Source organism: Lemur catta, chromosome 13, assembly GCF_020740605.2.
Source record: "Lemur catta isolate mLemCat1 chromosome 13, mLemCat1.pri, whole genome shotgun sequence".
Classification (NCBI taxonomy): domain Eukaryota; kingdom Metazoa; phylum Chordata; class Mammalia; order Primates; family Lemuridae; genus Lemur; species Lemur catta.
This window is the reverse complement of record NC_059140.1, coordinates 61,402,316-61,424,218: the sequence shown is the minus strand read 5'-3', so window position 1 is coordinate 61,424,218 and position 21,903 is coordinate 61,402,316. Positions and strand designations below refer to the sequence as shown.

Below are 21,903 nucleotides of genomic sequence, written 5' to 3'. Positions count from 1 at the left end.
TCAAGCCAGTAGAGAATCACAGAAGACCATTCCTTAATTAATGGATTGTGTTGCTCTTGTAACTACAATGTAAAATTTTCATTCTTTCAGCAAATGATTATTGAATGTTTATTGTGGCCAGTTTGAGAGATAACTGCTAACATAATGGTAGTATATAGGTGATGGCAGATGTAAATATTATAAAATGCTCTTTGGAGACAGGTTTCATATGCTTAATTTCTAAGCAGATTCTTTTTTTAAAAAATAGGCAATACAAATGTCAATTTACTCTCAGTCCATGAATCATGATGGTTAATGCAGTCTGAGTTAGTGAGATCTGTTCTCATACGTGTTAAGGAGGTTGTTTTTGGTAAATCTAAGTGACTCTATATTAATTTAAAGGTATTTGATCAAAATTAGAATCATATCATTCAAATTGAAACTGTGGCAATCAGTTCTAAAACTCTTCTTGGACTAAAATCATCTAAAATCATCGTGGACCTGCCTTTTATTCTACTACTGGTATTGATTCCACTGGCTTTGCATGAGGTGTGATAGGACAGCATCTGCCTGGGCCCACTTCTTCTCACTCAGTGGTGTGGGATACCCCAGAACAGGTTCTGCACTCATGCCTTTATAAAAGTTTGGGGGGTGGGCATTGAACTTAATGCTCATAGGCCCACCTTTGACCAATGGGGAATGGAAGCCGGTGGATAAATGTTAACCCTGTTTGTCTCCTGGAAAGCATTTTAAAAGGCTCCTCAGTGACAGCCAGCTCAATAACTCAGCTTAGGGTCTTCCCTCCTTCCCTGTTTCACACCTGCTGCTGACATTCCTGCCCTGTGGCTCCATTTTTTCCCAAATAAACTGCCTGCATGTGAGCCTTGTCTCTTATTTTGGAGGAACTCAGGTGAGGACATATGGGTTATGTGGTACATGCAATATATCGTACTTGCTAGTAAATTCTTGGTGATTAGTTGACATTGTTGCACCAATAGGTTTGCATTATTCACTTTATTTGTATCATTCAGGTAACAGGAATTATATAGAAAATAAGTCCCCAATGTGATAGGAAATAAGTCCCTAATGCACATTTGATGGCAAAAATCTTCATAGTATAGTTCTGACTGTAGTATAGTATAGTTCGAACCACTCAACAGTATATCAGGGTCATTGTCATGAGGAAATCAGCTTAGGCCTCAGTTGAAAATAATAGCAATATAAAAGATGATGTTCAGGTTCTGTACGCCTGGGCTTTCTCATTGTATGAAGAAGGCGTGCCTGCTTCCCCAAAATAAATAATAAGATTTAAGGAGCCAAGTCAGAGGCAAAGGTGGGTCCTTGAAGTACAAAGGACTTTGGAAGTGGGTTAGGCCCCTTACTCTTCCAGAGACCACTCCAATTGGCTCTCCAACCCAAGTGCAGGCTCCTGAGAGTTCTGTGTTAATTTTAATCACTATCCCTGATGCAGCCTTTGAAGACTTCTGGACATTACTTCAGTTTTCTGAATGAAGTACTTGCTCCACAACTGGCCCTATTGCCTTGCCTTTAGTGTTTACTCTTTGTTGATCCCATTATTCCAGATTTCTGCTGGTTGAATAGTGTAATAGTCTACTGAAACGTATGGTTATTATCATTCTAGAATGATCTCTCATGAGGTATGTGGGCACAAGCTGAGTTTTCTGTTCCACATTAAAAATGAGCTACAATTTAGACAAGTTCTTAATAAATGTTTGTGGGCAGAGAGATTTCATTGAAACTACAGCAATCCATTCTTCATTATCTTTACCATTAGAAGAAAGCAATGATGGAATTCTTCCAAAATAGTGGATAAACTATAATAGACATTGAATTAAATTTAATGGATTTCTTCCACTCAATGGATTTGCCTGCCTAAATTCTTTTCTTTTGGTCTAGACTAAATTTTAAATGATTTCGAATCCCTTATGCACACGTTGCAGTGTGGCCAGGGGGGCCCTCAGTTGGTGTTGAGGGAGAGGTTCAGGTGGTCTGGGAATGGAAACTGCCCATGGGAAATTCACATGTAGATAATGAGGTGGTGGCTGTACCTGAAATATTGATCAAAATGCAATTCAATCTGTGTAGTAGGCTTCAGGCTGTGCTCTTTTGGCCCCGGGACTGCCACAGCCAAGTCAATACAACAGGGCCTTTCCTGAACAGGGCCAGCAAGTTTAAGCTTTTAAAATGGTCCAGTCCTCATGTTCCTTGTTGACTTTAAACTTATGTTTAAAAAACTTTAGTTTATTGCTTTAAAGGTAGAGCTGATAATTTATTATGATTATTTATTTTTAAATATAAAACCCACTTTCTAGTCTTTCTCCTGATGGAATATTCTGGCACTATATAGAAGATGGGCTGCCATGGAATAAAATTGGTGAATGCTAAATATATGAGATAGGGACACAATTTTATCCCAGGCGTGGTTGTTTGCTATCGTGACATTTATCAGGGAACAAGTAGCCTCAAATAGTCCTTTATTGTTATTGTCCCTGCTCTCTGCTAAGTTTTGTGTATTTTCCTGGTCTTCTTAGTAATACTGTTAGAGTTAGTTACATCATGAACACAATCTTCCTTTTGATAGGCTTTTCTCCTCCCAAGTATCTGTGATCAACAAACAAACAAACATACAAGCAGCAAAAGCTCAATGACCACAAAAATTAAGACAACCAATACAACTCATTACTCAGAATCAATTATCTTACTAAGAAACCATATGACAGTTTTTACATGTATACCAGGCACTAAGCATATGCTCATTCCCAAGCAGATATATGAATCAATGAGCCCTTACCATCATGGTTTCTAAACCATATTGCTGCCATTACTTCACATTAAAACTCTTCTTATCTAATTTCCAAAGATTCATATTGTGCCTATATGTAATTGGTGGATTAAGAGGTGTTTGCAACGATTTGGAAGTCTCTGATTACCTTCAACCTGAAGGAAAAATGCCTTTGGTGAAACATGAACCAAATTGTTTCCATACTGCTTTCCATTCGTCCTTTGTTTAGAATAAGGTAATATAAATGCACCTTTGAGCTGGTGGTGAGGGTTGGGGAAGGTTGCCTTCATCTGTGCCCTCATTGATATATAGGAAACCATAGCACAAGCAATTTTGTCTCCTAAAGGACAGGTAGCAGATATTCAATTAATGACACCAGAGTTGGAGCAAACTTATCTTTCCTGTTCCTGGTTTTTCTAAGGAAAACAAAATCGCACATTTCCCATTTTATAGTCCTAACCAATGTAGCAGCCCACAAATTATCATATTATTTTGGTTTATTCTATTTTTTTCAGGGAAAAACATATTTTAACCTGAGAGGTAAAAAAAACCCTGCAATATGATTTAGATGAGATCGGCCATTGATGTTAATATATATTGGTGAAATGTTGAATGCTCTTTAAAAAAAAAAATTAATAGATGGGCTGGGCATGGTGGCTTGCTCCTGTAATCCTAGCACCTTTGGGAGGCCAAAGTGGGAGGATTGCTTGAGGCCAGAAGTTTGAGACCAGCCCGAGCAACATAGTGAGACCCCATCTCTACAAAAAATAGAATTAGCTGGGCGTGGTGGCATGTACCTATAGTCCCAGCTACTCAGGAGGCTGAGGCAGGAGGAATGCTTGAGCCCAGGTGTTTGAGGTTGCAGTGAGCTATGATGCCACTGCACTGTACCCTAGGCTATAGAGTGAGACCTGTTTCAAATAAAAAAATGTGTAGGAAAAAATTAACTACATTTCTGTAGCAGTATTCATCTTGTACTTAGGATGAACAGAATGACATATGGTATTATTAGTTCACTGTTACTGCAGAATTATCACAAAGAAGAAAATGAAATTATTTGAGGGTCTCATCAAAGTTAAGATGGTTGTAATTTCAATTTCTGAGGTATGGTGAGGAAAATGGCAGTGGAGGGAGGAGTAGGGTGGAACAGTGAATAGGAAGGGAAGAGAAAGAGGGTTGGGGCTGGTGTCCATTGACATGTAGATCAAAGCCATCTGAAAATACCTTAAGGCCTGAGTCTCAAATAAGTGACTTATCTGGTACAACTAGTAATAAAACGAATACTAAACGTGTTATTAGAACAGAATTGTTGAAAACAGCGCCAAAGACTATTCTCTTTGGACATTTTAATGCAGAATTGGGTGGAAATGATGATTTGCGTTCTGTGAGGAGCCTACAGATCTGAGACGCTCTGGGGCCAAAATCTCCCTGTTCTTCCAAAGAAAAGGGTGGCATAAAGAAGTACTACTTTCAGTCAACTCATATGTATTCATTGGGAATATATTTTAGCTACAGAATCATTACCATTAAAAAAGAATTTATGAGACACTTGTATACTGTACTAAATATTATGTACTTAATGTTAAAAACATATCCATCATAACCAGCAAGGTAGCTTATTTTAACCTTAGTTATATAATAGGTGTTTTTTTATTGTATTGATAATCATAAATGAAGGCAAAAAATGTTCCACGTGGGGAGAAATGCAAAATAATAGCAGAACCTTCATTTGATATTAATGCTTCAAAATAGAAATTTTGACCAATAAACAGCTATTTTGTTTTAGACATATTAACTAAGCCAAGATTAAATTACATTTGAAACTGCTTTATTATTGTAGGCTTTGTATGAACTCTGTGACTAGTCATGTCAAAGATCACCAAGTTAAGTTTCTTAGAAAATAGTTCTGGAGCTCATCTGACCAGAAGATGCAGATGAATTTCCCATATCCTTAGGCCAGGATGTAAGCAATGCATTTCCGGAATACACAAAAGCTAGGGATTCCAGTTCTAATCAGTATTTGATATAACGCACTGTCCCTAAACAAATGCAAAGCTATCAGAAAAGGAGATACAGATTCAACTCATATCTTCTTACCATTTTCACTGAACTTTGCTTCTTACAAAAAAAAAAAAAAATGCTTTGGGCATGATGTTCCATGAAAAGGAGTAGTCAGCAAGTTGTTATAGGCTTAGGTTGGGCAAGGAGAATTTTACAGAGATCAAGTGAAAGAACAGAGAAGGAAATTTAATACTATTAGATGCCCTTGAACAAAATTTTAATAATGAGCATGTTTTCTGATGTTAATTTCTGAACTTTATGTTCTTCAGAAACATCTTGTGAAAAGTCCAGTGGTAAAGTTCATGTGATAAATTATGTTGCCAATATTACTTAGTGCAGGATTTAAGAAATTTTTTTATAGGAACTAAGTTTCTGCCATGTTTGACAGAATAAAAAAAAACTTAGCTTCTTTCTCAAAATGCTTTTTATTGGAAGTATTTCTTTCAAAACTCTATTTATCAAATAATTTGGCATAAAATGGGGTAAAATAGAGTATCACCTCCATTTTACTCAAAATATACATTGATGTAGTTGTAATTTACCAAACATTTTTGTATGTCAGTTATGACTTGAATAAAGAAATACTTTCAAATCATCAAAGTTAAACCACTTACTTGGCATTATCATGTGGTCTTGTCCTGTCTATAAATAACTGGGGTACAAAAGCACCTGGGCCTTCCAGTTTTTGATGGAAAACCTTTTTGGTATCTTTGGAATTTAACTTAATGAAGAGGCCGAGTCAGTCATGTATTTAATTTTCTTGAGTTTGACAAGTGTGTATATATTGCACATAAAACGAATCAATTTTGTTGGGCTTTTTCTCCTAAATCCCATCTTAAGATTTTTTTCTAAAATTCTAACATTTACTCTCTAATCATTCTAATTTATCATTCATATAGAAAAGTTCTGTAAACATCTTCCATATGCAAATTGTGTTGTTGCATTTAAATTTTCGAGGTCATGTTTACAGGATTTTAGTTTGTTTCTGACTGCAATTTAGAATGCATACATTTAAGATTTTTTCTTTTTTAAAAAGCCATTAAAATCAGAAAAGATTTTGGCCTTTGAGACTACTGATTTCCTGTTTTTCTTCTACAATGAAATTAACTGGAAATGTCAAATTTGAATATAAGTTACTAAAAACTATTTTATCAATTTTCTTCTCCTAAAAGATAAGTTGGAGCAGAGGGAGAAAATGAATGATCAAAGGAAATTTCCATACTAAGGAATGGAACAACATTCCTTTTTCTTGAGCTTTGAGACTTGAGATACACCTGTTTGTGAAGCTAACCTTTACATACAAAGGAGGCAGGGCACAGTGGCCTATGCCTGTAGTCTCAGTAACTTTGGAAGGCTGAGGTGGGAGGATTGCTTGAGGCCAGGAGTTTGAGACGCTGTCTCAAAAAATTAAAAAAAAAACAAAAACAAAGGACTGATTACTTTTATTTGATTATACCTCTTGATCTGATTTTTTGTTCACAGTGGATGAGCAGAGGTCTTATTAGAATCATGATACAAACAAATATGACACTTGTTTACTTCTATAACTTTATTTGAAAAGATGTACAAATACAAATGGGAGCTTAGAACATGTTGGAAAGACTAGGTTATTACTCTATTCTACAGGCCCTCATGTTCAATAAAGGCTAATTGCTAAAATAGGAAAACATTTATCTTGTCCTATAGAGACAGCATTTCTCACTTATGTGTGATTAATGCCTTTTTTCAAGCATTTGGCATCTGTTTCGACCAGTGAAGGATCATCCAACTTAATCAAATCACTGTTCTGTTCCTTTATGTCCAATTCCTATGTGGCCACAGCAGAGTCTCTAAAATGTACATCCTCAGAATGTCTCTGCATAGGAGAAAATGGTGCTCATAGATTCTTTGTAGATGTCTAATTAGAAAAATTCAAACATGAGTATTCTGTAGAAAATTAACTGGAGTGCTCGAGTTGGCAAGAGCCTGAATTAACAATATGCCTTGAAGGCAGCTGCGAAGGGGTGGTTGGACTGCCAGGATTTCGTCTTAGCCCTACCACTAGCCAAGCTGTGAGACCAAAACCTCTTTGAACCTTGCTTTCCTCATTTGTAAAATGGGGCAGTTCCAGCTCCTATTTTATACAGTCTCGAGAATTAAGTGAGATAAAACACTTAAAGCTTTTAGAATAATGTGCAGTATATAGTAGGCATTAAATAAACATTAGCTATCATAGGAGAGGTTCGGAGGGATATTTGATTATAGCCTTAGAAAACTAAATTAACAAATTATTTTTTTCAACATCACTTCACAGTTCTGTAGCAGTTAGAAATGATTTTTTTTTTTTTTTTTGGTGAGGAAATTCCCCAAATTAACACATTTGCAAGTCAGAAAAGACTAAAAGAATTTATAACATTTACATTGGTTCCAATGGGGAAAGTCTTTTATCCTCTGCATACAGAAGAAATGCTCTTTGTAATTAATGTGTCTATGGGACACTGGCATTCAAAAGCATTGACAGAATACTTATTTGAAGAGATTTTTGAAAAATACTCATCCCTAGAGTTCAGATTTTTTTGGAAAAATCTCCTAACATCAAGACATAGAATCTGAAATTAAAATGACCTGAGTATCCAGATTTAGGCAAGCATGAACCTTAGACAAGTTATTTAACCTCTCTGTAATACTTTTAAAATGAGAATAATAATGCCTTCTCCCTCAAAGGATAGAATTAAATGAGCTAATGTGAATCAGTATGACTTCTGAACCATAAATTCAAACTTCTATACTTTTTTGTTTGATAAGCATTATCTTCTTTGAGTATATAAAATTGTTTAGCTGAACTGAAATATACTTAAATTGAAAATTTAACAAATGCTATAAAAATTAATCAGTTATAGGTTAATCTGTACTCATTAAAATTTGAATGAAAGTTTCAAAATAAGCATTTTGTGATATTTACAATACTAAAAAAGTACACTCCTGGTCTCATTAAAAATTTTTTTCTAGATAGCAAATTGATTAATAAACATGCTGCAATATCCCCTTGCGTAAGTTTCTTCACATTAAAAATGTTTTTGTTTCTAATTCATATTTAAACATTTGACTTTTTTTCAGATAACATTTAAAAGATACAAATTGGTAATATTGCTTGACTAAAGCAGTGGATAGCCAGAATAATTACTGGAGTGGAACAATAGTATATTTTCTGCACACATTTCTTATTATTATCTGTCTTTGCCACTCACAGCCATTCAGAGTATAGATATGCTTTTCCTGCTCTTTGAGGGCACTACTTTTGGAGAATTACTTGGCTTTAAATATTGATCCATTTTGCAGTTCTCACAACCAGTGTTACAATGTTCAGCAAATTTTCTACTTTTATGGTACAATAAACACTAAACATGGCTAAATATATAGGCTGGTATGCAATGTTGCAACTAGATTTAAGTGAGCACTACAGTACAAACTAATCTTTTAGTTAATAGAAAGTAATTCAGAGGTACACCTTCAGAATGAAAACAGGTGAAATTCAGTCTTTCAAAAGGCAAAAGATAGCTCTAAGTACTTGGTTCAAAGGATTTAATGACTTTATTACCCATAGTAGTAAGCATTTAGTATTTATGTAAAAAAAAATCCAGACTTTATTAAAAGGTGATAGCATGGCAAAACCTGACTGTTCCGGTGCTTCTCCTTGTTTTAATGTATTTGTATTCATGTACTGATGGTCATAAAAACTTTGGCGGGGGTGGGGGAGATTTTTGAAACTCAGATTACCCTAATGGCAGAGTTACTTTTTATATCTCAATGGTACTTGAAGCAACAGAAGCAGGTGTTTGAAAGTAATATGGCAGACAGAAATTAAATATATTTGAAATAGACTATTTTCTTATGTCTTATGTTAACCTGGAAGTCCCTCCCTGCCATTTTTTAAACAAATTCAGCTGAATTTGGCCGGGCGCGGTGGCTCACGCCTGTAATCCTAGCTCTGGGAGGCCGAGGCGGGTGGATCGCTCGAGGTCAGGAGTTCGAGACCAGCCTGAGCAAGAGTGAGACCCCGTCTCTACTAAAAATAGAAAGAAATTATCTGGCCAACTAAAAAATATATATACAAAAAAATTAGCCGGGCATGGTGGCTCATGCCTGTAGTCCCAGCTACTAGGGAGGCTGAGGCAGTAGGATCGCTTAAGCCCAGGAGTTTGAGGTTGCTGTGAGCTAGGCTGATGCCACGGCACTCACTCTAGCCCGGGCAACAAAGTGACACTCTGTCTCAAAAAAAAAAAAAAAAAAAAAAAAAAAAAAAAAAAAACAAATTCAGCTGAATTTAAGATTCAGAAAAGTTTTTATGAAAACCTTTTAAAAGGAATACCACCCACCAATCCTCTTCCCCATCAAAACAGCCAAAAACAATGCCCTTTGCTACTGGTTATTAGAACAAGTATCTAGTTCTATAGGGTTACCTCAACAATGCTTTCATTCTGTCAATTTTGGGTAAGACTTTAATATATTTTATGTGTTTCTTCAGCGTCAAACCTTATCAGCACAATCACAGTGGGTATTTAGGTGGCCCAAGGGGTGTAGAGCTGCTGCTTGGGGTAATTTAAAACTTTGACCTAAGGCAACATTTTGAGAGATAGGAACATTTTCTTTTACACTGTAGTCCAAAGAAACAACATTCTGCCCATGTACATTCCATTGCAGTTTTAATCAGTTAGGATAGTTTCTATTGTCTATGCAAAAACTGTTGAAAAAGAATGTCAGATTTGCAGTTCAACAATGGATGGCAGCCATTAACCAGGCATATCACTTGCAACAAAAGCTGTTGAGGATTAAAAAAGAAATAATTATTTTTGTAAAATACTCAAATGGCTATAGTTACATAAAAACACTACCATTCATGTATTAACAAATTAATATCATAAAAAAGAGGGAAAGTATGATCTTTTCTAACATAGTTGATTCTTATTAGCATATCACTTCTAATATTTGTGAGAGCCTACTTTATAACCAGCACAGAACTACACATTAGTAACTTAAAGTAAAAAATATATATAGTCCTAACTTTTTGATTTAGTGGGAAAGACTGCAGATAAAATAACAATATATCACAGTTTTTATAGAGGATAGACAGTGTTAAGGGTGCACTTCTAGGCCGGGCGCGGTCGCTCACGCCTGTAATTTTAGCCCTCTGGGAGGCCGAGGGGGGGTGGATCGCTCGAGGTCAGGAGTTCGAGACCAGCCTGAGCGAGACCCCGTCTCTACTAAAAATAGAAAGAAATTATCTGGACAACTAAAAACATATATAGAAAAAATTAGACGGGCATGGTGGCACATGCCTGTAGTCCCAGCTACTCGGGAGGCTGAGGCAGTAGGATCGTTTAAGCCCAGGAGTTTGAGGTTGCTGTGAGCTAGGCTGGCGCCATGGCACTCACTCTAGCCCGGGCAACAAAGTGAGACTCTGAACCAAAAAAAAAAAAGGGTGCACTTCTAGTGAATAATCTAAGCAAATGGTGACAATCTTAACTTTTGAGGAATAGAATGAGGGGAAAAGTTCAGAGAAAACTAAAGGTAACATGTTCAACTGACAACTAGAGGTCCATCAAAACTGTGCAAATGACTTACCATCATTTTTTGTTTTAACAATATCCTGAAATAGTAATATAGATCTGCAAGTCTGCGATTTCCTGAATTGGAGGTCTAACCATTAGCGTTGAGTTCCCCAACAACCAAAATTAAAAAAAAAATTCTCTCTACAGTTTTCCAGCTTATTTTGTTGTTTTTTAATTCCTAGGTAAGAAGTATATTCTTGATTAGTACTAAAAAAATGCTTAGACCTAGGTTTTGATATGTAATGCCAAGAAAGCAACTTCCAGTTAGTTGCCTCCAAACATACCTAATATTGTTTCTGTAGATCTACGCTCAGACCCACGAAGTGCAGTGTTTTTTTTTTTTAATTAGTATTTCAGATGGCTCTTTTTCTATTCTAGCTCTAAAAGGCATTCTTCATTTATCATTTCACTTGTGTTGCTATGATGACTAGGCCACCTTGCCTTAAGTCAAATCTTATGGGGGCTACAGCCTGGACAATTAAACGAAAAGGGCATCGCTGCTGGTGAATGAACTCCACCTGTTGGGGTCAGTTGGTTTACTGAGCTGGCCTGCTTCCCTCCTGGAAAGGATAGATTGCAACGATCCCTCTTTAGCGAAGAGCCTCTCTGGGAGGAGTTTAGGCAGTTAACTGCAAACAGCTGCAGCATCTGCCCGGCTGCCTCGGCCTGCCCGTCGAAGGGCGAGGACCACATGGCAGCCACAACTGCGCTGCACAAAAGGCACCACCTATCACCAAGAGCACCGGCCTTCGGCGGAACCCGCAGCTCTCGGCGCTGGGGCATCCCCCGAGGGGGCGAGGGCGGCGCGGGCCGGGGGCGAGCCCAGGTGCGGCAGGGGGAGGAGGGCTCCATCACGCGCTGAGGAAGAAAGCCTGACTCATGTCGTGGCGGCAGCGGGCTCCTGGGAATTGAAACTCGTGATGCTGTTGCTGCGGAGAAAAGCCTCATTACCCATTCCGCAGGCGGGGAACACCACCCAGGACGCGCACACCCGAGACCCGGAGCGCCAGCAGCCTCCGCGGGCCCTTGCTCGTTGCGCCCCCTCCCCTGCCCGCGTGCCCGCGCGCGCCGGCCGCGTGCGAGAGAAGAGCGGACACGCCTAACCCGCGCACGCGCGCACGCGCGCGGCCCCGGCCCCGCACCCGGCCCCACCCCCATCAGGCAGAATCACACAGTCCAACCCGGATTCGCTCCTTCGGCCGAAGTTCCCCACCCCCACCACCCCTTGCGTCGGCGCCTCCGCTGGCCTTCGGCAATTTCCGTCAAAAGCCCGGCGCTCGGCAAGGCCCGAAGACCCGCCGCCTCCTTCCCCGCCAGACCCGGCTTTATGTCTGCGGCGCCGGGACGCATGCGCAGACGCCATCTTCCCTCCTTCTCCGCCTGCCCCCTCCCCCGGCCGCCGCCGCCGCCGCCGCCGCCTCCTCTCGCCGGCGGTCGCCCCTCCTCCTCCTGCTCCCGGGCGCTGGTCCCTCCTCTCCTGATGCCGCGAGAGACCGGGGGATACGGTGGAGCCGGGGGAACCGGAGAAGAGCACTAGTAACAACCACCACAGCCCCCTCCCCGCCCGACACCCTCCCTCGGCACCCACCCACTCCCCCGCCCCGTTTGCCAACACCGACCAACCCCACCTCTCGTTCCTTTGAACGGCGTCGGCTGCAGTCGCTGCACCAGCCCGTCTGGCCACCAACGCCGCCAAGAAAGGAGCCGCCGCCGTCGCCTGCGGCCCCCTCCCGCCCGGCCGCGGGAGCAGCGGGGTGAGGTCGAGCCGGCTGCGGAGGAAGAGGACGAGAGAGGGTCGCACCCTCTGCTCTAGCGCACGTCCCCCGCCCTCCGGGGAGGCTCGGGCGCCGGCCCCTTCCTCCCCGAGGACGTGTGTCGAGCCGAGGCGCCTGCCCTGAGGGAGGAAAATGCTCGGGTTCCATGGCTGCCAGTGATGGAGCGGTCCCTGGGCTCCCGCTGCCACCGCCGCCGCCGCGCCCCGGCCGTGCTCCGCGAGGACCCGGCGTCTCTGCGCGCCCGCCCGCGCCTCGTTGCTGGGCTCACCGTACCGGGCGCCCCGCCGCCGCCCCGCTCGCAGCCGCGCCGCTCCGGCCCCAGCCGCGGCCAGCGTTTCCCCACGGAGCAGCCGCCGCGAGCCCAGGGGGTTTGAAAGGGTCTGCGGGGCGTGGGGGGAGGGCCGAGCGGGGCCGGGAGGGGAGGTTTGAGCGACACTGAGCTCGGGGCTCGCTGGCGGTGGTGGCCCCGGGGGTGGCGAAGGGAAGGCAACACTCGCTCCGCGCTGTCTTCGTGCAGAGCGACCGGGAGGGCTTTGCAGTGGCTGCCGCCGCCGCGGCGGGAGGAGGGGGCTGAGGTGGCTTCGGAGTTGGCCGGAGAAGGGGGGCATTTCTCGCTTTTCCTTCCCCCTCCCCTTCCCCCTCCCTCCTGCCCCGCACCCCACGTGAAGCGGAATATAAAGGGGGGTGTGAGACTAGAGGGGAAAGTGAATGGCGAAGGACTGAAGGGGTCCCCCCTTTGGGTCCCCGGCCGCTCTGTTCACCCTCGTTCACCCTCCCTTCCCGAAGCTCGCCCTCGAAGGCAGGAACGGCCGGCGCCTTCGGCTGAGGAGGAGGAGAAGGAGGAATCGCGCCGGGCGGAGCGTCAGGTCCGGTTTTCCTCCCCGGCGTCTCGAATACAAAGATTACGGTGCAGAAGGAAATTGCACTCGCCTCCTCCGCCCCCCGGTACCTAACACAATGCACCAGCCGCCTGAGTCCGCCGCCGGCGCGGCCGCCGCCGCAGACATTAGTGCTAGGAAGATGGCGCACCCGGCAATGCTCCCTCGAAGGGGCAGCGGTAGTGGCAGCGCCTCTGCTCTCAGTGCAGCAGGTACCGGCGTTGGTAGTAATGCCACATCTTCCGAGGATTTTCCGCCTCCGTCGCTGCTCCAGCCACCGCCTCCTGCAGCATCTTCTACGTCGGGACCACAGCCTCCGCCTCCACAAAGCCTGAACCTCCTTTCGCAGGCTCAGCTGCAGGCACAGCCTCTTGCACCAGGCGGGACTCAAATGAAAAAGAAAAGTGGCTTCCAAATAACTAGCGTTACTCCAGCTCAGATCTCTGCCAGTATCAGCTCTAACAACAGTATAGCAGAGGACACGGAGAGTTATGATGATCTGGATGAATCTCATACGGAAGATCTCTCTTCTTCTGAGATCCTTGATGTGTCACTTTCCAGGGCCACTGACTTAGGGGAGCCTGAACGTAGCTCCTCAGAAGAGACTCTGAATAACTTCCAGGAAGCCGAGACACCTGGGGCAGTCTCTCCCAACCAGCCTCATCTTCCTCAGCCTCATTTGCCTCACCTTCCACAACAGAACGTTGTGATTAATGGGAATGCTCATCCACACCATCTCCATCACCACCATCACATTCATCATGGGCACCACCTTCAACATGGGCACCACCATCCATCTCATGCTGCTGTGGCCAGTGCATCCATTCCTGGAGGGCCACCCTCAAGCCCAGTATCCAGAAAACTCTCTACAGCTGGAAGCTCTGACAGTGTTTTACCAGTTGCACCAACTTCTGCTGTATCATCCAGTGGCTCACCTGCATCTGTAATGACTAATATCCGTCCTCCAAGTACTATAGGCGGTATAAGTATAAGTTCTGTTACTGGCACTAATACAGTGAATAATGTTAACATTGCTGCTGTGGGTAGTTTTAATCCTAACGTGACAAGCAGTGTACTTGGCAATGCTAATATAAGTACAAGCAATATTCCTAGTGCTGCTAGTGTGAGTGTTGGGCCTGGAGTTACCAGTGGTGGTAATGTGAATATCTTGAGTGGCATGGGCAATGGTACTACTTCTTCCTCCACTTTTGTTAACAATGTCCCTAATGCAGCTACAGGGATGACTGTGGGATCTGTTTCGAGTCAGCAGCAACAGCCAACAGTTAATACATCGAGGTTCAGAGTCGTGAAGTTAGATTCTAGTTCTGAGCCCTTTAAAAAAGGTAGATGGACTTGCACCGAGTTCTATGAAAAAGAAAATGCTGTACCTGCTACAGAAGGTGTGGTGATAAATAAAGTGGTAGAGACTGTAAAACAAAACCCAATAGAAGTGACTTCTGAGAGGGAGAGCACTAGTGGGAGTTCAGTGAGCAGTAGTGTCAGCACACTGAGTCACTACACAGAGAGTGTGGGAAGTGGAGAGATGGGAGCCCCTGCTGTGGTGGTGCAGCAGCAGCAGCAGCAACCAGCTCTTCAAGGTGTGACCCTCCAGCAGATGGATTTCGGTAGCACTGGTCCACAGAGTGTTCCAGCAGTTAGTATACCACAGAGTATTTCTCAGTCACAGATCTCACAAGTACAATTACAGTCTCAAGAACTGAGCTATCAGCAAAAGCAAGGTCTTCAACCAGTACCTCTGCAAGCCACTATCAGTGCTGCAACTGCTATCCAGCCATCGCCTGTAAATGTGGTTGGTGTCACTTCAGCTTTAGGTCAGCAGCCTTCCATCTCCAGTTTGGCTCAACCCCAACTGCCATATTCTCAGACGGCTCCTCCAGTGCAAACTCCCCTTCCAGGGGCACCATCCCAACAGTTACAGTATGGACAGCCGCAACCAATGGTTTCTACACAGATGGCCCCAGGCCATGGTAAATCCGTGACTCAAAATCCTCCTTCAGAGTATGTACAACAGCAGCCAATTCTTCAAACAGTAATGTCCTCTGGACAGCCCAGTTCTGCAGGAGTGGGAGCAGGAGCAACAGTGATTCCTGTGGCTCAGCCACAGGGTATCCAGCTGCCAGTGCAGCCCACAGCAGTCCCAGCACAACCTGCAGGGGCATCTGGCCAGCCTGTTGGCCAGGCTCAGACAGCAGTGTCTGCTGTACCTACTGGCAGTCAAATTGCAAATATTGGTCAGCAAGCAAACATACCTACTGCAGTGCAGCAGCCCTCTACCCAAGTTCCACCTTCAGTTATTCAGCAAGGTGCTCCTCCATCTTCACAAGTAGTTCCACCTGCTCAAACTGGGATTATTCATCAGGGAGTTCAAACTAGCGCTTCAAGCCTTCCTCAACAATTGGTTATTGCACCCCAAAGTACCTTGTTAACTGTGCCTCCCCAGCCACAAGGAGTAGAGCCAGTACCTCAAGGAGTTGTTTCACAGCAGTTGCCAGCAGTTAGTCCTTTGCCCTCTGCTAGTAGTATTTCTGTTACAAGTCAGGTTAGTTCAACTGGTCCTGGAATGCCTTCTGCCTCAACAAACTTGGTTCCACCACAGAATATAGCACAAACCCCTGCTACCCAAAATGGTAATTTGGTTCAAAGTGTTAGTCAGCCTCCCTTGTTAGCAAGTAATATAAATTTGCCTTTGGCACAACAGATACCACTAAGTTCTGCTCACTTCTCTGCACAATCATTAGCTCAGGCAATTGGAAGCCAAATTGAAGATGCCAGGCGCCCAGTGGAGCCCTCCTTAGTTTGCTTACCTCAGACTATCAGTGGTGACAGTGGGGGAATGTCAGCAGTTTCAGATGGGAGTAGCAGCAGCCTAGCAGCCTCTGCTTCTCTTTTCCCGTTGAAGGTGCTACCGCTGACGACACCCCTGGTGGATGGCGAGGATGAGAGGTAAGATGATGCTATATTTCTGCGGACATTCAACAGATTCGAAGTTAATCTATTCATTAGCTATATGTATGCACAAAATTAGTCTAAAGTGTTAGAGTTCTCATTTTTGTATGTGAAGCATTTTCATGTTAAGTTTTCTAGAGCAGAAGTCTTACAGAATGATTTCAGAGTCAGGAGACAATATAACATGTAAACATTTTCAGAATAGTTAATTGAGCATATGTTCACATTAAAAATAGGCTTGGTGGCACCAAGTGGTTTTTATTATCTATAAAATGCTTTTTAGAAAGATTAATTATGAAAAGAAGCTTAATTTCTGATAACTTATAATGGTTAATCTATTCTTAATGGTTAATCCTTATCTCTTGGGAAGTTGTGGTTCCCATGTTTGTTCTTTACTAGACAGTCCTTTTTCATTTCTACTGTGTTTGATCTTTGTCTTTGAAAGATACTGTTACTTGCTTTTCCTAGTCAGACACTGTAGGGAAGATGACCTAATCTGGGTCATATAGATTGCCTTCTTACTGTAATTGACCAACTTTTGTGTACTTATGTAATGGTCATTTTATCCGAACAGTAAAGGAATGAGAATCTTAAGTTTTTTGTGGGGACGGACAGCATACACTGTCAAAATAAGCACATTTATCTTCGATAGTAGTATGCTGTACGTTTTTTCTTTTGCATTGTAGATAAAGGTGGTAGCCATTTTAAAGAATAAAGAAAGTAAGTCTTGGATGGTTGAGTTTATAGAGACAACAAAATAAGACCTCGTTCTCCTCATCTACCCCACCTGTTCCCTTCTTACCTTATCAAAAAATACATAAAGCCTAGAATACATTATTAAACCAGTGTTTTCTCAGTTAGATTGGAAATAATGCACTAATCATGCTTATTAAATCAAATTGTGTCTTTGAAGCTGACAGGCTAGAAAAGTTGTGAAATCTTTCATGTTTCTACATCGCTTTGAAACCCAGTTGATTTTTGAAGGAGTGCTCTTTTCACAGATTTGCCAGTCTGTGGCTAACCTTGATCAAAATGTTATAAGAGTTATGAAAAGACTATTCATTTTTACCTTGGAATTTTGAGTAAGCATGCAAGAGATTTAATTATTTCAGTATTAGTTGGAGATTTTTCCGATTGAACTTTCATCACACCAATTGAAGCATTTATATTCTATATGTATATTTGTGGGTTTTGCTTTGGAAAAATTGAACATATTGGAAAAGAATTGTAATTTCAAGAAAAGAAAACAAAGGCCAAATGTTTCTGTGAGGTTTTCATGATTTTTTTTAGTTGTTTTAAAGATAAAAGGTAAAGACATGGTTAATTGAAATAAGTTAAAATCTTGTCTTTCAAGATTTTTGTTATTTTTCTAGTAGTAATATAATTAAAGTCTTGTTACCTAACCAGATGTATTCTGTATCATGTGTACAGAACTGTACTTTAAAAGATAGACTTCTTCTAGGAGGTAGTTTCCTTAATTGTCCCATTATTAATATTGTTAAACCTTTAATTTTATCATTATGCTAATACCTGTAATTTTTAAGAATTATGTACTGCAAATATAAATGTTTTCTAAATCAAAAGGGTGTGATTTGAGTGAAGCCTGTATAAAAACCGATATAGTGGATACTAAATTTTGAGAAATAAAAGACAGAGGTGAAATATACAAATGTAAACCACACATTTTGAATTCAAACCTGCCAGGATTTTGTTAATTACCATTTGTGGTCTCCTGGCTTGACTTTTTCCTTTTTTTCACTTCTCCAATTGGTAGAGTGTGATAGGGGTTTTACAACTTAATGTTCCAGACAATTAAAGTCAGATGATGCTTCTTTCAACTAGGTTTTTAATTGGAGGAATAGAGTCCCAGTTTAAGGTATTAATACAAAATTAAGTTTTCCAGATAATAATTAAGATAAGGATTAATAAGGGTCAGATTATGTGGAAATGTGTGGAATTCTAGAAAGGAACAAGAAGAGATACTGAGGAATATGAAATATTGGTCTAAAGTGACTTAAATTGTCTTCAGAGTGTACCTGTTTTGAATTTACTACATATTGAGTCTTCGTTAGTTAACATCAAAGTTAAGTCACCAAAACTAGAAAATTTTTGTTTTAGAGGAATCTTTCAAATTCTGTAAAATCAAAATGTTTCATCCCTAAAATACCTTGTAAAGTCAGAAAGGATGAATGTATATCTGTATAGATTATCTTCTTTATTGTATTTTACTGCAGATTATTTCTTTTATGACCATAGTTTAGAAAAAGTTGTTCCATTCAAATTTTCCTTGGAAGAGAATTTGAGAATAACTGCAAAAGAAAAGTGATATGATTTAAAAAGAAAACAAAAAAAAACTTCTTATCTTCCCATGCTAGCTTTTGTGTCACTTGCATCTTCTGGGCTTGGTTACCATTAGTCTCTCATGGGAGAAGGGGGTGCATTATAATTTCAATATTATGACTCAGGAAATACTTTAACAGTATAACTTTTTGGTAGTAGGACAAATTAGAGTGGTTATTTTTTAGTTGTCTTTTGAAATAATATTCTAATACTGTAAATTTTAAAATGTTTAGATGTCAAAGATGCTTTCAGTTGGCCACTGGGAGAGACTATAAAGATTAGAAACTTGGATCAAGGCATTAAGATTATGTATCTTGTTTTTTAAAAAAAATCGTTCTTACTAAGAAGATCTTAATGTCTTTGCCGTTTACATGAAGGTACCTGTACAAGAATGGAAAGATACACATATTTCATACAGAAATATCGTGAAAAAATTATGTTTTGTAATTGTTAGTACAGCCTACTGTGTGAAATGGGTCAAACTTCTATTCATCCTTCAAAAACTCAGCTCAGGTATTCTCTATGAAGAATTCTCCTCACCTAGGGAATGCTGTTTCCTTACCACTTTTTAATGCTCCTCTATTTAAGCACTGTACACATTTAATTATAATTATGTTTACCAATCTTTCCCACAAGACTAGGAGTTCCTCAAGGGCAGGGACTTAATATTTTTCCAATTACTGAGCAGACCTTTCTCTACTTTTTCTATCATGATTTAAAGTTTATATCGTCTCTCATTTTAAGCACAACTGTGAGAGAGGATCATAGGATTTTTGTAACAAATTGAAAATAAATTAATAAGACTTTTTTATACCTCTCTTCATCATTCTTTGAGGTGAATTGACGTCTATCTTGTAAATACGGTGCCTTTTCTCTAGTAGGTCTTCAAATATTTAAGAGGAATGAGTATTTTCTTATCTATAAAATAGGAGTAATACTCATTTTGCCTACTTCTGAGGATGATAGCATCAGTTAAAATACTTTGTTAACTGTAAAAGTACCAAATTATAATTTTTTAAGTTTTTATTTTTTATTTAACGTGTACATGCACCTTTTAAAGAGTCTGATAGTTTACATGGTTATCCAAAAACTAAAAGCTTCTTGCCACCTTTCCAGTTTTCCTTTCCTAGTAACAATCACTTTTATCTCTTTTAGATAATTATTGACATATTTACCTCCTGGTCTCTAACATACTTTTGTTGCTACTAGATATGCCACATAGCTTGATGGTTAGGAGCATGGACTCTGGAATTAGATTGGGTGGGTTTGATTTTTCCTTGTCATTTACTAGTTTTATGCAACTGTGGGCTACTACTGTGCCTCAGTTTCCTCATTTAAAAAATGGTGATGGTAGTGGGTACCTCATAAGGTTGTTACAAGAACTAAATGAATTTGGAAAGCCTTCAGAGCTTTGTCTAACTCACATGCCCTATGTTAAGTGTTGTTAAATACTCTTTGCATTTATTTTGTCTTTATTAGCTTTCTGGATAAAAAATGAAGACTTAACTCTGTTGTCACCACCTACCTAACTGATCCCCCTTCCTCCCAATAGTTATGATTATATCACTATTGATTATTATTCTTGTAAAATGTGATCACTTTTCCTATCCTGTTCTACCTCATCCCCAGCTATCTAGCATTATAGAAATGTTAGTGAGTTCTCCTCCCCTCCCAAGTTTTCATCTATCAGCATAGTCTGTTTTCTCCAAGTTGCCTCCCCCAACCCCCCCATTTTTGTTTTATTTTGGGCTTTACTTTTCTTGATAGATCCTCTTCTTAGATGTCTGGTAATTCTTGGTTGTCTGCTTGCATGTAAGTGTAAGGGGACGGACTAAAGAGCTGATGATTACAAATTTTCTGTGTGGCTTGTTGATTGTTAGCTTTACCATAGGGTGTGCTGGTTGGAGTTCATTTTCTTTTAACTCTTTGCTTAGTTTTCTCTATATTTATCACTAATTCTGCTTGTCTCTCAAGGTGTTCTGACATCAGATATTGTTATCAATTTTATCTTAGAACAAGTCTCATATCCTTCTGACCAGCATTCTGGACTGATTGCCTTCTAGGCTTGGTACACAACTATTACCCTATGATTTCAGGGTGGTTCACTTTCACCTGTGTTGGATCTCCATTTTCCAGAGGACCAGTGTTGTCTTCATTTGTGGTTTACTTGGTGTTTTTCAATGGCTATAATTTATGCTGACAGTTGTTTGATTCTTTGGTTAGGTAAAGAATACCAGGTGTGGAAATTATATTATTTTGTACCATTGTTGTCTAGCATCCATATTGCTTTTGAGAAATCTGAAGCCATTCTGATTTCTCAGATATTGTATATGACCTGTATGTATTTTGTTTTTCCTTCCCTTCCCTTTCCCTGTCCTTCCTTTCTTTCTCTTCATTTAAAGAATCTCTAAAAACTTTACAAGGTTTTTTTTATCTGTTTGCAGCATTCTGAAACATTACCAAGGTGTCTTTGTATGATCTGTTTATATTTGCGGTGCTGAGTACCTGGTGTACCCTTTCAATCTGGAAACTTCTTTTATTTCTGGGACTTTATCTTGAATGAGGTCGTTAATTATTTCCTTTTTCTATTTCTCAAACTCCTCTTACTTGGATAATGGACCTTCTTGATTACTCTTTTAATTTTCTCATATTTTCTTAATTATTTTCCATCTGGTTTTCTTTTTGCTTTATTTCTATTGAGTTTTCATTTCTCTTATCATGTATTTACTTTCCAAAAGCTTTTTTTTCTTTGTTTCTTTTTAACAGTATACTGTTTTAATTTAACAAATGATAGTACTTTCTTTCAGTTGTCTGAATATGTCAATGTTAGATTTTTTTTTTTTTTTTTTTAGGTTTCTTTCTGTGTGGTCTGTTTCCTCCAGGTTTCATTTTCTTTTTGTTTGCTTTGTTCTTTATCTGCCATGGTATAGCCTTTCCTCTGATGTTTGGTAATCATGTGTAAGAGTAGGGAATTAAAATGTTGAGTAGAAAGTCTTGGTGAGGCTTGCCAATTGTTAGCTTCACTGTATGGTAACCTGGCTGGGCTATTTGGTTGGGAGACTTCTGATGTCAGTATCTTCTTGTATTTCCTCCTAGCTGGTTAGATCCCTATTAGAAGGCTCTTCTGATTTCTTGCCCAGAATTGAAGGCCAAGCATTCTGGAGAGGGAAGGAGGGGGAAGTAAAAAGTCTTGAGGAGTTTTAGCATCCCCAAATGTTTCTTCACTCAACCCTGTTTTCCAGTATATTCTCTTCCATTCTGCTGTGCCTGATTTCCTTACTTCTGCGATCCTTATGTTTTACCTTCTCCAGACAATGTACTTTGTTTTTTGTTGGGTTGGGGTGGGGGGACTGTTGGGATCTGTGGGACTAGTTGCTTCTTAAACAGACTTCTAAATAATCTTTCTTATTTTAGTACCCCCCCCACATCCCAATTCATATGGATGTGGTACTGCCAATTCTTGAGTCTTTTGGGGATTTTGCAGTTTAAATTTGGTTTGTTCTTGGCTTTCT

The 21,903-nt window shown here is 40.6% G+C and overlaps 2 protein-coding genes across 7 annotated transcripts in view; one reads left to right on the top strand and one right to left on the bottom strand.

Moving 5' to 3' along the window:
- Positions 1–10,313: 10,313 nt before the first annotated feature.
- On the bottom strand, positions 10,314–12,814 carry LOC123649080 (translation initiation factor IF-2-like). Its single transcript, XM_045566997.1, has 3 exons — positions 12,250–12,814; positions 12,060–12,200; positions 10,314–11,360 (listed from the first exon to the last, which is right to left on the bottom strand). The coding sequence occupies exons 1-3, from the start codon at positions 12,812–12,814 to the stop codon at positions 10,879–10,881; spliced, it is 1,188 nt and encodes a 395-aa protein (XP_045422953.1). The 3' UTR covers positions 10,314–10,878.
- Positions 12,624–21,903, top strand: part of TSC22D1 (TSC22 domain family member 1) — a 113,796-nt gene continuing 104,516 nt past the window's right edge. For 3 of the 6 annotated variants that reach the window (XM_045567235.1, XM_045567236.1, XM_045567237.1), the window contains exon 1: positions 12,624–16,048. In XM_045567235.1, the coding sequence (XP_045423191.1) occupies positions 13,164–16,048 (2,885 nt within the window). In that variant the 5' untranslated portion in view covers positions 12,624–13,163. The remainder of the gene's footprint in view (positions 16,049–21,903) is intronic. The other 3 variants (XM_045567239.1, XM_045567238.1, XM_045567234.1) reach the window with 3 other exon arrangements.

Coding starts and splice junctions, on each gene's coding strand:
- LOC123649080 (XM_045566997.1), bottom strand. CDS start 12,814: ATGCCCCCCTTCTCCGGCCAACTCCGAAGCCACCTCAGCCCCCTCCTC. Junction 12,201..12,249: donor CTCCCCGGAGGGCGGGGGAC/GTGCGCTAGAGC, acceptor CTTCCTCCGCAG/CCGGCTCGACCTCACCCCGC. Junction 11,361..12,059: donor GCCGTTCAAAGGAACGAGAG/GTGGGGTTGGTC, acceptor TTTTCTCCGCAG/CAACAGCATCACGAGTTTCA.